This window comes from Varanus komodoensis, unplaced genomic scaffold (assembly GCF_004798865.1).
Source record: "Varanus komodoensis strain SLA01 unplaced genomic scaffold, ASM479886v1 scaffold14_1, whole genome shotgun sequence".
Classification (NCBI taxonomy): domain Eukaryota; kingdom Metazoa; phylum Chordata; class Lepidosauria; order Squamata; family Varanidae; genus Varanus; species Varanus komodoensis.
Window position 1 is genome coordinate 20,201,680 of NW_025335438.1, and position 14,075 is coordinate 20,215,754.

The following is a 14,075-nucleotide window of genomic DNA, read 5'->3' on the forward strand; positions in this document are numbered from 1 at the left end:
AATGCAACACACTATAATTTTTTATACATAGCATAAAGGTAAAAAAGAATATATGCAGTGTTATCTTCATTTTAGATGTCAAAAGGGTTTTGTGGCTCTCGGTGTTTTCTTTTCTGTGGGAAAAAGGTCCTAATGACTGAGTGTTTAAGGTTGCTGACCCTTGGACTAGACAGAATGACACACTAGCAAGTGCCCCCCAAGTTCTTTGAATGATTCCAGTCAAGACTTTTATTGTGCAGTCACCCTGTTTCATTCATGGAATTTCACAGGGGATTACATATCGTGTTCCTCCACTTGTAACCCTCCTGTGTTTCCCTAGCACTTGTTGTGTTTTTGTTCTTGCCACAAGGAAGGTTAATCAAGGGAAGACAAAATAGGCACCCAGTACCTTCTGATATGTAGTGCCCAGCAGCACAGACAATATACATGCAACTAAGCATCTTATGACACTTGAAAGACCGACACCTAATAAATATGCTAGTCTTTAACATGCTACAAGAGTCTACCTCAATAGATTAAGAAACATCCTCCGGAGAATATTATTATATTGTATTAATATTACCTTCCCCTGGTGATTCTCCGCAATATTTTCATTCCAGGTAAGCGGCAATGTTTTCCTTCCCATTTTTTAATATATTTTTCTATTGGTTCAGAGGAAGAAAGTAGGACTTGAAACTGTATTTCACCAAATATTCCATAGGTATCCTGAACAAGGAAACACAATCTGTAAAACAGATTTGTAAAATTCATTCCATTAGTGGCACATGTACAAGGGTTGTCAAACATCTTGGAATTAAAGATTTCTTCACAGGGCAGAAATCTATTCCCCACCCTTCAAATTTTAAGGCTTATTAAATTGTGATGAAAACTGAATTTATACTCATTGTTAACCAACTGCTTTGTTATATAGTTTAGTGCAGGAGCAGGAAACTTCCTGCAGCCCAAGGGCCAAACACAAACTCAGAGAAATTCTTGGGGAGTATATTCCAGTGGTGGGTGGGGCTGAAGGCAAAGGAGATGGGACCAAAGGCAAAATGGATGCAGACAAAATAACATATCACACCATATGATTAAGCCATACAAGAGGGAATTCAACCTTTCAAAAAGGGGAAATTACTGCACAAAACCCACCGAATGCTTAGTGGCTGGGGGTAAGGGTATATAGGCGTGTGGCTATCTGGGAACCCAGAAGGGCAAGATTGGGACCCTAAGAAAACCAAATCCTGAGATTTCCCACCAGTGGTTTAAAGGATCCTGTTTAAAGGTAGCGCCAGTATTAAAGACCACCTCTGCCTGAGACCATAGAGAGCTGCTGCCAGTCAAAGTAGACAATATTGAACTATACGGACTAATGTCTCAGCTCTACATACATACATATTGAGAATGTATAAAAAGAAATTTCACACTGCAATTTGAATTATGATTGTGTGTGCATGCATTTGCACACTTCTGATCTCTGTAGTTCCTTTTACTCTAGCAACTTACCTGTAGTATTATGCTGAATTAAGTTCAAGCCCTCTTTCCCCGCCTACAGACTTCTGTGGTTTATTCTTACAATTTGTTCTACAGGAGTCTATACTATTGCTCAAGCACTGTGGAAAGTCAGTTGGGGCTTCAGCTGAGATGTCCTCACTATGCAGATGTTATCTTGCTCCTTTTTGTCAGAGTCAGGTAAATTCTGAACAGATGCCTAAGATCAGTACTGGCTTGGATATGGGCACATCAATTCAGGCTCAGTCCAGATAAAATGGAAATATTATTGGTAGCAAATCATCTGACTATAGTGCTATTTACCCTATTCTGAATGAGAGTGCACTTTCCTGATGGGGCAATGATACATTTCAGTGGCACTGTCTGATCTGGACTTCACTCTAAGTGTCCAGGTGGCATCCATGCAATAAGATGCCATTCACCAGTTGAGAGCAGTGTATCAACAGTAGCCTATTGTGGACTGAGATAGTCCAGCCACAGTTATCCAATGCTTGGTAACTTCTAGGTTAGATTACAGCAACAAGGTCAGCCGGCTCTGAGGATAAATTGATGAAAAATATAGCCACTAGAGATGGGTGAGAGAAATTAGCTGCATGACAGATACCTTGCTAGTGTTCAAATAGGTTTATTCCTTTCCTATTTTGTTATGAGGTAAGATTCAAATTGCTAGTTTTGTCCATTAACATTTTATATGGCTTGGCACCCAGGTATCTAAAAGACCACCTGAATAATTTTGCATTCAAAAGATGGGTGGGCAGTAACTAGGTAGAAGGTCTTCTCTGTGGTGTGATCCTAATTGTGGAACATTATACCTAGATATGTTTGTCTTTCAACTAGTTTGGTTATTGTGAGATGATAACTTCAAACTTCTTTATTTACAAACATTTAATTTTACTGTTCTTCCCAATCAATAGCATGTTCAGGAATATTAGCACATCACTTTTAGATCTGTAGTTTTGCTGCTTATAGAAGCTTATAATAATGTTTTATTCCTATTTTTTATAAGCCATTTTAGAGATTTTTTGGAAATTAATGGCTGAGTTAAGAATAAATAATAAGTTAATAAATAATGAATACATTAAGAATAATAAGTTAATAAATAAAATTTCCAAATTTGCACTTGTATTGTCTCTGGAGAAATCTGTAACACATCTATCATCCTTTTACAAAAAAAGAGCCTAAGTACCTCCTGTCAGCTGCACAGTCTTACATAATGAAGAAATCATTCCTATATGCAAGTTCCAGGTGAGAACCCTTCCCTTCTTTCTGCCTTCCTCAACCAGTTGTCTGCAGATTGATTGAGGAAAGCTGTCTGAACTATGAACAGCCATACAGAAACTGCTGCAATCAGAAATGGCATAAAACTGTAGTCAGACAGCTACCCAACATTGACTTTGCAGCAGTGAACTACAATTCTGAATGTTGATCTTGTTGAAAAAAGGGAGGTAACATTATTAAGCAAATCTGCCTTACCGAACCAGCTCTGCATCAACTGCAACTGCATCCCTACCTAACAGTCCCTATATTGTTTTCTTCAGCTATTTTTATTTTGCTGTTGTGTTAATATTGTGTTGTTTTTCAAACTGTATTTTTTGTCATGCAACCTATTTTGAACCTTCTCAGAAAAACAGTGAATAAAACAAACAAATATTGATCTCATCTTGATCCTACTTATTCCATCTTTTCTCCGAGTTCAGGATTATGCATTGCCTCTGTGTGAGACCAGGGAGTTGGCCAGTGAGGAGAAAAGCAAACATGACTCCCAGGACCAGGTAAGTGCCTTTCTCCATTCTGAGAAAGGCACAAATATCTCTGTCTCAGCAAAGCAGGAGGCTAACATGGGGGTGGGGATGGATGTGGCTGTGCCCCTGACCCCTTCCAGTCTGCAGAAGGCCTGGTAGGAAGCAATGCAGTCACGCACCTATTTCTAGCATTTTAGCTCTAAAGTTTTCTCCTCCATCACTTCAAAACAGTGTTTACAAATGCAGGTGCCTTGCAGCCAACAGCTGAAGTACAAGAGAGCAACTTTTTTTTCTGTAAAAAGGTAGGGTAGATATGTAAATAAATAAAAGCTGAACTGTGGTTAAAGTCAATTCATTAGTGGTTAGGAAAAAGGCTTCAGGGAAACGCTTGTAGGTCAACATCAAACCATGTGGAAATGCTTGGGGGAAAACTGATTTTACCCTCAGTTAATGCTACCAAGAAAAAAAAAGTACAGAAGGCTTTTAGGTGTGATTGCCACTGGAAAAGGCATGAAGAGGAATGTGTGAGAAGAGATGGACAAAATATGATTCAGTCACATATGATTCACTGGGAAGAGCAAAGAGGCAAAGTGCAATGAGAAAATAGGAAGAGATTAAGATTCTTTATTTCAGTCTTTCTGACAGTAGCCTGGTTCTTCTTGAAATGGTAAACTGTTCCTCAGGTATACGGCTGCAGGTAGGGACTTGAATAATTTAATGTTCCCACATAACAAAACAAAGCAAAGCAAAACAAAGCTCTTGAATCCCTACATATAGAAAACTGGCACATCAGTGAGAAGGTTAAATCAGACTCTTTTCTCAACAGCATCTTTCTGTGTGGAAGTAGTGTTATTTTTTATATGAAGGGGAATCATGTGAGTTGCCTGCCTGCAATCTGATGTGGGGCAGCCCAGGTGCAGGTTAGCTACTTCAGTGAGAACTAGGCCACAGTGAATTTCATTTCAGAGCTTGAGAATATTCTGTTAATTTCCTAAAAGAGCTGGAGGCAGGGGAGAGGGAAGGCGAGGCCAATTACTTTGCATTGTTTTTATGATTGTGGTGGTAATGCTTACATTTATTTCCCATTGAATATTTGGAAATGATTATGATATTATGCTACCCCCTCCTAATTAGTCATGCTTCTTGGGAAAGGTGGAAAATAGATTTTAAATTTGGTAAGAAAATAGGTATATAAACCTCATAATATGGTTGGTATTCCCTTTGTCACTCTAAAGGAGGAGGGCTGAATGGTATTCCTCTTGACTGGTACAGCTTACGCATGGCCTTGTGATGATACCAACTGCATCACAGAACAGCACCATGTTCTAAAGGCAAAACAAGGGGGTCATAACTTCTCTTGCAGAAAGAAATGACAAAGACAGTAAGTACACAGTGCAATACAATCTGTTTTCTAAAGCAATACAAACAATTGCTCAGGCTTCAGTGTCCAGCCAATGTGCCTGATATTAGTGGCAATATTTACTCATGCAAGATAGGGTGGTGCTAGTTATGCCTGTTTCCAGAGATGAAACTATCTGTGTATGTGTAAATCCAGCAGCAACCAAAAAACGAGGAGGTGCATGCACCCATAATAGGACTTCTGTGCTCCATTCTCTTAGTCAAAACAGGCACAAAACTGTGCATACAGAGTTCCAATTCAACAACTTGTCTGGTCAAGTCTTAAGGTGGAGCTCCTTAACGTCTACTACTGTGGCTTGGAATCAAACAGCAACCTTTGAGACACCACCCAAGCCGGATTTAATCTCTCAAAGGCAAACAAAAGCCCTCCACCCATTACACGTGTTATCTCTAGTGCAATCAGAATCAGGGAGAAAAATGTGCAGATGCAGAAAGACACAAAAATCAGCCTATTTTCTTTTGAGCCTGCATGGGTTCTTTGAAGAAAGGAACCATATTTGACTAGCCTAAAGAGCTCCTCCAGGCCATTTTTATCACATTCCATGTAGTAGTTTTTTTTTTAATTCCCCCCATTTTTTTGACAAAAAAAATAATAATTACAATACATGTGTTCCATGTAGTAGTGAGGAGGATACCAAAAATATAAAAGCAGCAACAACTAGAACATGAACAATATTTGCAAATTAACCTGAAAAGACTTCCTTCTTTTTCTGGTCAGCTACTGAAAACAGAAATGGTCTTTTTACTTTGATTAAATCAGTGTTCTCCATGCTCGGGGGGGGGGGGGCTATTCCAGTTACAGTATAAACAAGTTGTTATTGCTAACTATTTTATTCAACTTCAAACAGGATTGCCCTGTCCTCTGTGGAACAGTACTCCATGAGGCAAGTAGAAACATGGTTGGTACCAATGTCTTTGTTATGACTTCTCTTTTCCATATCATTTTACTTTCATGCTGCATTACCTGACTACATTTATCCATTCATTTTCCTGTAAAAGCCTAAATGCATAGCCACCATTTTTTTTTATCAAATAAATGTGTTATACTTAAAAAGTAGTTTGCATGGACAAGAACTCTGGGCAAAACTGAGCATAATCCATGCTCAAATAAATTTTATAGGCAGTAATCCTACCCTGTTTCATGTTTTTAATGTGCAGAACTTTTTGATTGTGTCCTTACTGAAAGTAAATAAAAGAAGGCTGGATTAGCGCTCTCCTGTAATGAGACCGATATTCTCAGCAGTACTGTGCCATCCTTACCATGGACAGGGATTGGGCAATACAGTGGTACCTTGGCTCACGAACTTAATCCGTTCCAGGACTCTGGTTGTGATCCAAATTGGTCGTGAGCCAAGTTAAATTTCCCCATAAGGTTCAATGTAAATAAGGTTAATCCGTTCTGTAACCATTTTTCAAATCAGAAAAATGTGAAGCAAAGTGACAACAACAAAGATCGCAGCCATCTCCCCCCCCACCCAAATACAAGGGCGGCCATCTCCCCGAGATCGTGCCTGCCATCCCTGCACATGCCCGTCATTCCGGCTCGCTGGGGGATGGGGGGGAAAGACAGGCACGATCGCAGGTGCACTAGAGGAGAAAGAGACAGGCGCAAATGGCGCACGCTGGGGAAGGGAGACAGGTACGAATGGGGAACTCTGGGGGTGGAGAGATGGTTGCGATTGTGCTGGTTGGGGGGCGGGGAATGGCCGAGATTGCGCTTGTCTTTCCTGCAGGAGTGCGCCTCTGATCACACATGCTTTCTCCACCATTCCCCCCCGCCCCCGAGTAGGGAGATAGCCACGATCAGGCACAGCACAGCCCCTAGGGAGATGGCTGAGATTGTGCTTGTCTTTCCTGCAGGAGTGCACCTATGATCACACACGCCTTCCCTGCATGAAAGCAACTGCAATCGTGGCCATCTCTCCACTCAGGGGGAGCTGCAATCTTGGTCGCCACCCAATGCGGAGTTCGAGACCCAAGTCAAAATTTTAATGAAATTTTTGTTCGTGACCCGATTTGTTCGTCAACCAAGGTGTTTGTGAGCCAAGGTACCACTGTACTAGCAGAAAAATAACTTCACCTGTGGAACAGCTGTAATTCCAAATTTGGCAAGCTGCAGTAGAGTATTAACTATGTAAGTCGCCTTGAGACTTTGGTAGTAGGTGGCATATAAATGGGAGTATGTGTGTGTGTGTTGTGTGTGTGTGGCTGTCCTGTGGAAATATGTCAAATTCATATTTCACATGAAAACCCCAGGTCTATATATGGTAGATCAGAAAGCATTTCATCGATATGAATGGAAATTAAATTCATTAAACTATATTTAGACCTGCACACTTGCACTAAGTTAAAACTTTAACATGCTGTCATGATCTCTAGGACATAAAGGGTGGGCAACCCATGCCCTCAGCTGCTGCACCACTGATTTCATGATGGTGACAAAAGAACATTGCCACATTTCAGGAGCAAATTGCTGCAGAGCAACACACATGCCGAATTTAGCTTGAGAACAAGCTGAATTTTACAGTTGCATCTCTTTGGAGTGCCCTTTTTTAAGCCACTGCTGCCAAATTCAGAAGCAAGACCATGGCCTGCAAAGGAGATGGTGTAGGAGCAAAACTGACCTCTGGATCAGCAGTTCCGCCCTTGACAGCCAGCAGATCATTAGGTTTTTGGTGGAGCTGAAGCAACTGTATATTGTAGCAACTGAGGCTGGCAAAATCAGGCAAGGGCTTGAGGCAAAACAGTGATAATCTTGCGTGGGGGAGGGTGGAGAAAAAATGTTAAGTAGGATTGTGAAGCTAGAAAAATTGACAAATGTTTTGACAAATGCAGAAAGATGGCCTATCCTAGACTAGGATGTTTATTCTTATGTCCATTCAAAGATCCCTGGATTGTTGCTCTTCTAACAAGCTTGGATCATAAGCCTTGGTATATGATTCTAGCACACTAGGAAAGCAACAAATAAAGGATCCTGATTTTGATGTTATGTTAACCAAGCCACAAAGGGAAGTCTCCTGGTGAGTTCAGCTACTTTTGGTGGGAGAAGCAATCAAGCAGCTTGCACCAACAGATTTCTTCGTTCCCAATAAACCAGAATTTTGACTGAATCCAATTTTTAATTTTTTAAGCCAATTCTATGCCTTCAACATTCTAAAGGTCCTGGAAGCTCATGGGATCATATTGCAAGAAGTTTAATTTTAAAATTCTATTTAACGATAGAGTAAGGATGTATACATCTGGGTTCATGGAGGGTCTACTAAATATTTAGAAAACACTAGCCTAGAAAGCTAACAGGAAGAAAATTGATGCGTTTGAAACATGGTGCTAGAGGATAACTTTTGTGAATGTTCTGAGCTGACAGAAAGATAAGCAAATGGGTCTTAGATCAAATCAAGGTAAAAATGACAAAACTGAGGGTATCATACTTTGGATACATCACGAGAAGGCAAGACTCACTGGAGAAGACAATCATGTTAGGGAAAGTTGAAGGTAGAAGATTGGAAGATGGATTGAGTCCATAAAGGAAACCACTGTCCTGAGCATGGAAGAGTGGAATGGAGCTGTTATGGACATGACATTTTGGAGGGCTTTTATTCATAGGGTTACTGTGAGTCAGAGATGACTTGACAGCACATAATAACAACAACTTATTTTTAGATGGCTCTATTTTACTTCCACCTGATAGTCACATGCTCACCCAAGTCTGCTTGAAGAGGGCATGATGATGTCATTATTTTTGTGTGTGAAAGCTCCTGTGTCTTTAGCAGGCTGTAAGTAGCACAGATACAATAATTGTGAAGTCTGCCCTCTTGAATTTCTACCTGCAATAATCTTTTTAAGATACAGAAGTCCTGCAAGTAAAAAGATGAAAGATTTTCTCAGAATAGTAGATACAGGAGCCATAAACACTGAAAGGTGTTTTAAGTTACAAATAAATAACTGAATGTGTCTGAGGCACTAGTGGAAACTATAGTACTAGGCTACTCTGAGCACAAGATAAACAATTCAGAGAGAGAAGGGGAAAGGCAGGAGAAGAGGCACATAACTGAGAGCCAGATTTAAACACTGAAAAAAATCATCTGTCTCAAGAATTACTCTGCATTCAACTGTCAGTCCATGATTTTGGATTCATAATCAACATTGCCAGTTTTCAGCATACGACAAGCACACAGAGAACAGGTAAAGGGCGAGGGACCTCCATATTCATCATAATTTAGTAACCAATAGGACTGGCTCATTCTTCACAACCAAATTTCTCCTCCAGAGACATAGGGAGAGGAAGGAAGAAGCATACTGAGCATCTTCATCAACACCACCCAAGTCCTACTCAATCAAAATTTTACTTAAATTCACCCCCTCACAGCATTCCTGTGAAGACTGTGACTATCTTTACTGACCAGAAATGGAAGCTGCATCGGAGTAAGTTGTTCAAGACCACAGAGTAGAGTCAACCCCTCTGTGTTAAAACTTCAAGTTCAATATAGGAGGGCCTCTTAACATGTATGAAGTGTTCCCATCACTTAGTAATGACAACCAATTCTAAATGCCCAGAAGCCTTCCTGGTCAGAGACTATGCCTCTTAGGTTGGACTCTTGAGATATCTGAATAGGCTAAGACTAGGAAGAAAAGTGTGTGGGGTGGTGACAAAAGTTAGAGAGAAGAAATAAGATGAAATCACAAAGAAAATGGAAGATAGAGTGAGTGAATGGCAAAGATAGAAAAGAGCACTGCAAAAGACAATGGCAGGCAAGGAGACAGGCCTCAAGTAAATCAGATCCTGCTAGGGCTTAGTCCCAGATGCTCTCCTAAAACTTAAGAGATGACTATACTGGTGAGTGACCCTAAGCCTGGTTTAATTTGATTTCAGAGGAGGTAAGGCACTCTTCATTTTGTACTCTTTCCTGATCAGGAGGCAAGGAGGGGAAAGAAGAAGAAAGTGGTGATGATAAATGGCCCTTGTTACACAAGACTGGTAGCACAATTGAAATATCAATTCAAGTTTCACTCTCCCAACCACAGACATATATCCACACTTCAGTGCTGGGCTACATATTTGAAGAATGCAAACAGTAGATTCATTTTCTTTGAAATGTTCTTCAAGAGCAGAACCTAGGGGCTTAACTTTTACTTTGAACCACAGAGTCACTCAAATGAGCTTAGCCGCATGCAGGAGCAGCTACAGAGGCTGCCAACACTGGGTATTTGCCAAGGCCCCCCCAAGACTGGCAAAAGACCCACTCACCTCTTATTTTCACTTTGTATGAAATTCATAGTAAGAATTAAAAGCAGCATTTGAGGAACTCAGTTTGAAAGCTCCAAACTCAGATTAAGTAGACTCACTGACTGAGAGCTCCCAAGATACTGTAACTGATGCTGACTGCATTAAGAGTTAGTTTAAGGTAAAGCAGATCAAACTGAATAAAGAGACATATGTGGAATCTTGTGTGGATTTAATTAAGAAGCATTAAATTCTCACCCCTAAAACATGGGTTAATTAATCTACTTATCAAACGTGTGCAGGCAAGTCTGAATAAGATTCTTTTTACTCTTTTTTCCTTGAGGAACAGAAGTCCATGCAAACAACCAGTATGGCATGTATGCCCATCAAGAGAACCCACATATGGACAAATTTTTATATTTTAGTGTTTGTAGGAGTTGAACATGCTAAATACGATAGATAACAAGCATGTGGCTGGGAAACATACATCTGTCAGGTGTAAAGCAGAATGAGCAGTTTTAATTATTTTTCAGAGAACACATTCAAGAACTAAGTATTTTGCCTTAAGACCAGTGCTGGCTTCCTTTTCTTTTACTTTCTTCCTGTAACTAGTAGCTTCTTTTTAATCTAATTGTATCATATATCATATAATATCCATATTCATAAACATTTAAATCATTCATCCATTTAGGCTACTCAAAGCCATATTAAGTTTGTGCTCTAATGCTTATAGTTTTTCTTAATTTAATGGGTTAAGTGATTTCTTATCTGCTTTTCATTATAAAATAATCCCAAATAAGGATGCTTACTTTGATAAGTAATTCTATTAATTTTTAGATGATCTGAAATGCATACATGGATGATATATATGAATGAGCTATAAGGTAGAAGATCTACCTAACACTTTTAAATTACAAATGATTTTTGCCCATCACATACAGTTCCATGCTCCATATACATACTTTTCCTATCCTGAAGGACCTCTGGGACTCCAAATCCCATCCCATGGATTACTCTGCATCTCCTTCCACCAGTATCAGTCCTGAGTACAGGATGTCAGCAGGTTTGGAAGGATGAAGAAAGGCCTGAAACTATAATGCTTGTCTCTTTACAGATCAAATACATGTGGCTCAGCAATCCAGATTCAATTACATAGCAGCATACCTATCATGTATCTAGAATTCTCCATAAACACAGGCCACAATATCTACTTCATGGTTCTTTCTACCAGCAGTAGACTGGAAATAGGTCTTAGTTCTAACATTTTACTTATACCTTCCTTGGCTATTGATAGAACCAAAGGCCAAAGTTGCATATACATTGGTTAAACCATGCTGCAAGTGTCAAAATTCTGTCCAAGCCCAAAAGCTGTACCTGAGTGCATGCCCCTCCCCCATCAAACACCTCCCCTAATTCCCCAAGTTTAAAAATGGGGATAATCCTCTATTGAATGTTTTTTGGCTAAACATCTTGAGAAATCCACATTGAGACGTGTAAGCGAAATACCTCTTAGTTATCACCTAGTTCTACTAGAGAATGAACCAAGCTTATGTTTATCTCTTGTTCCTTACAAATCAATCTCTAACCATAATGTTATGTGCTGTCAAGTTGTCTGACTTATGGAGACCATATGAACAAATGTCCTCCAAAATGCCCTGTCCTTGACAGCCCTGTTCAGCTTTTGAAAGCCCAATCATAATAAACCTTCTTGTTACTTAGAGTAGCCTGCACACTTCTGAGCATTCTAAGTTCTTTTCCGTGTTCCATGGCTGCTATGTGCTTTGAACAAGGGGGAGATAAGGGAAAAGAGATGGAACTCACTCAGTGGAGGCTGAGGAGTTAGTTGGTGGATGCTTCCTTCTCAGTTGAGATTTAACCTTCAATTCTTGTTTGGTTCGAAAGATAAGATAAACTGAGAAATAGAAACTGTAATAAATCAGGGTGCCTCAGGTGGTCATGGCCCTTCAGTAGTTCGCAATCTCCACAGAAAATTCCAGAGGCAAAATTTGATATCAACTGTCCAATCAGGCAATGGCAAGTGACTGACTGCCACAACACAGGGCATATCTGGCCCCCACAACCACTGTTTTTCATCTAGTAGGTACCATCTCCAATATGAAATAAGAAGTTAGCTGAAAGGATTCTGCAATACAAAAACAATGTGCAAGAGAACTGTGCAAAAGAGGTCACTTATAGCCTGGCAGGCACTGTTTCCATCAAGAAATAGTCATTCAATGACACAAAAGCCACCAGAGGAATCAATGGGAGGTTTAGTCTCAGAAAGACTGGACCAAATTAGTCTGGGAGAGAAGACACGGATACCCTGGTGTGGTTGAAGAGATATTTCTAGTTCCTTAAGAAAACTGTTAAGCCCATTTTCCCCAGATGAAGATGCCCAGTTTTGAAAGACATGCAGAATCAGGAAACATATTAATATGAGGAAATTCCAGTGATCTATGTTTTTTGACAGTTTAGTTTACAGCACTCAATGTAGGCCAGTTCTAAGATGATGCAAACATGCTTTTTAAAAATTCTGTTAAAACAACAATACAAACAAAACTGTACTGATGAATAGATCATTCTTTACTCATACTGGAAGGTTTCACCTTCAAATAAAGCAGAAGCAATGTTGATTAGTATTTGGCCGCCTTGTGAAATTTATGATGTAAAAATAATTTGTAAACATACCATGAAATCAGAACTTCAAAGAGGGAGTTTATGTATTTTGAAAGTTGCAAGCACAGTAATCAGTAACATAAAGCAAACATAAATAAAACTTCAAAGTATCAATGATTGTGCAAAGAAAGTGAAATGCAACAGAGTTGATTATGGAATGGTGCCTATAGTTAGGATGATATTCTTTCTACTGTTTTAATGTAACACCATCTCACTGAAGCTGAACCAAAAATATGCCCTACTGTTCAGCAAAATAAGAGAAGGGACGTGCTGGGGATCCTCATTTGGCAAAAAGACAATTCCCCCTTCGAGTTTCTAATGTTGGTTTTCTTTTCTTCCTCTCTGAACACACACACTTCAATTGTTTTCACTGCTTCGCTCTTTTACTGGCTCTGTTTCATAAGTGCATGCCTATGAGTGAGAGAGCTATGTGTGCATTTGAGTAGACTGTTTACAAAAGTTATGGTAGCACTTCTCAGCAACCCATCGAGAATTCCAGGAAATGGCCTCTGTTATTTTATTCTAGGTCAATGTCAGCTCATGACAGGCAGCAAAGCTGACACAGGACAGCTCACTCAGCCTTATAATCCTGTAGTGAGGCCTCAATGGGAGAGAGAAGGGAGGAGGAGGGAGAACACACGAATGAGCCATGAGTGGGCGGGGTGCCTTCTCAGCACTCTACCAACCACAGCACAAAGAATTATGATAAACACCACTCTGGAAACAAGATACAACAGTACATTGTGTTCTTCTTCAGCAAAACATCGAGACTTCAGCTCACTTCAAGTAAACAGTTAATCTTGTTTACCTTTAATTTGATGAGACAGTAAAATGAACAATTCATTTTGCACATGAAACTTCTTGTCCCTACAGAATTCAACTTTTTAATTGTATTCATAGCAACACCCTGTCACAAATCAGTCCAATATGTAGCGTTTCTATTATCTGCATCCACTAGGTTTTTGTTTTCTGTTTGTTTTGCTAAAACTGACTTAACATGGTTCCAAGTGAATGTGTCTTGCAGGCAGAATAATTATTGGAATTAATATAAGAACTTCCTTCTTGAGAGGTTTGTAACAGATATATAAATACATGATTAATTAAAATGTGGGTGAAAAACAACACTGTCAGACAATGGAGAGAGTCCAACCCCTAATCCCAAGCATCTAGAACAAAAAATGCAGACCTTTTAATGAGGACTGGGATGCTCTTTAGACTACTCTTAACAAATTTACAATGGTAACTATACAAACATTCAGATTAAGGAGGGCAGTAAAATTCTTAATACAACATATTTAAGTATTTATTGGTTTAATCTCTGAATCTGCCAAATTATCACATATTAAGTTATATGATCTACCCAGGGTGAGAATCTTGTGGCACTCCAAATGATGTCAGAGGTCAGACTAGATGGCCCGGGAGACCCCTTCTGACTCGCTCTGTTTTCTATGTTTTTATGTTGAATTATAACTCCTGTCATCACCAACCATTGGTCATGCTAGGTAGGATTAATCGGAATTGGAGTA

The 14,075-nt window shown here is 39.6% G+C and overlaps 1 protein-coding gene across 3 annotated transcripts in view; it reads right to left on the reverse strand.

Moving 5' to 3' along the window:
• SPIDR (scaffold protein involved in DNA repair) overlaps positions 1 to 14,075 on the reverse strand; it is a 247,227-nt gene that overhangs the window by 29,042 nt on the left and 204,110 nt on the right. For all 3 annotated transcript variants that reach the window (XM_044424170.1, XM_044424168.1, XM_044424169.1), the window contains exon 11: positions 563 to 724. In XM_044424170.1, the coding sequence (XP_044280105.1) occupies positions 563 to 724 (162 nt within the window). The remainder of the gene's footprint in view (positions 1 to 562; positions 725 to 14,075) is intronic.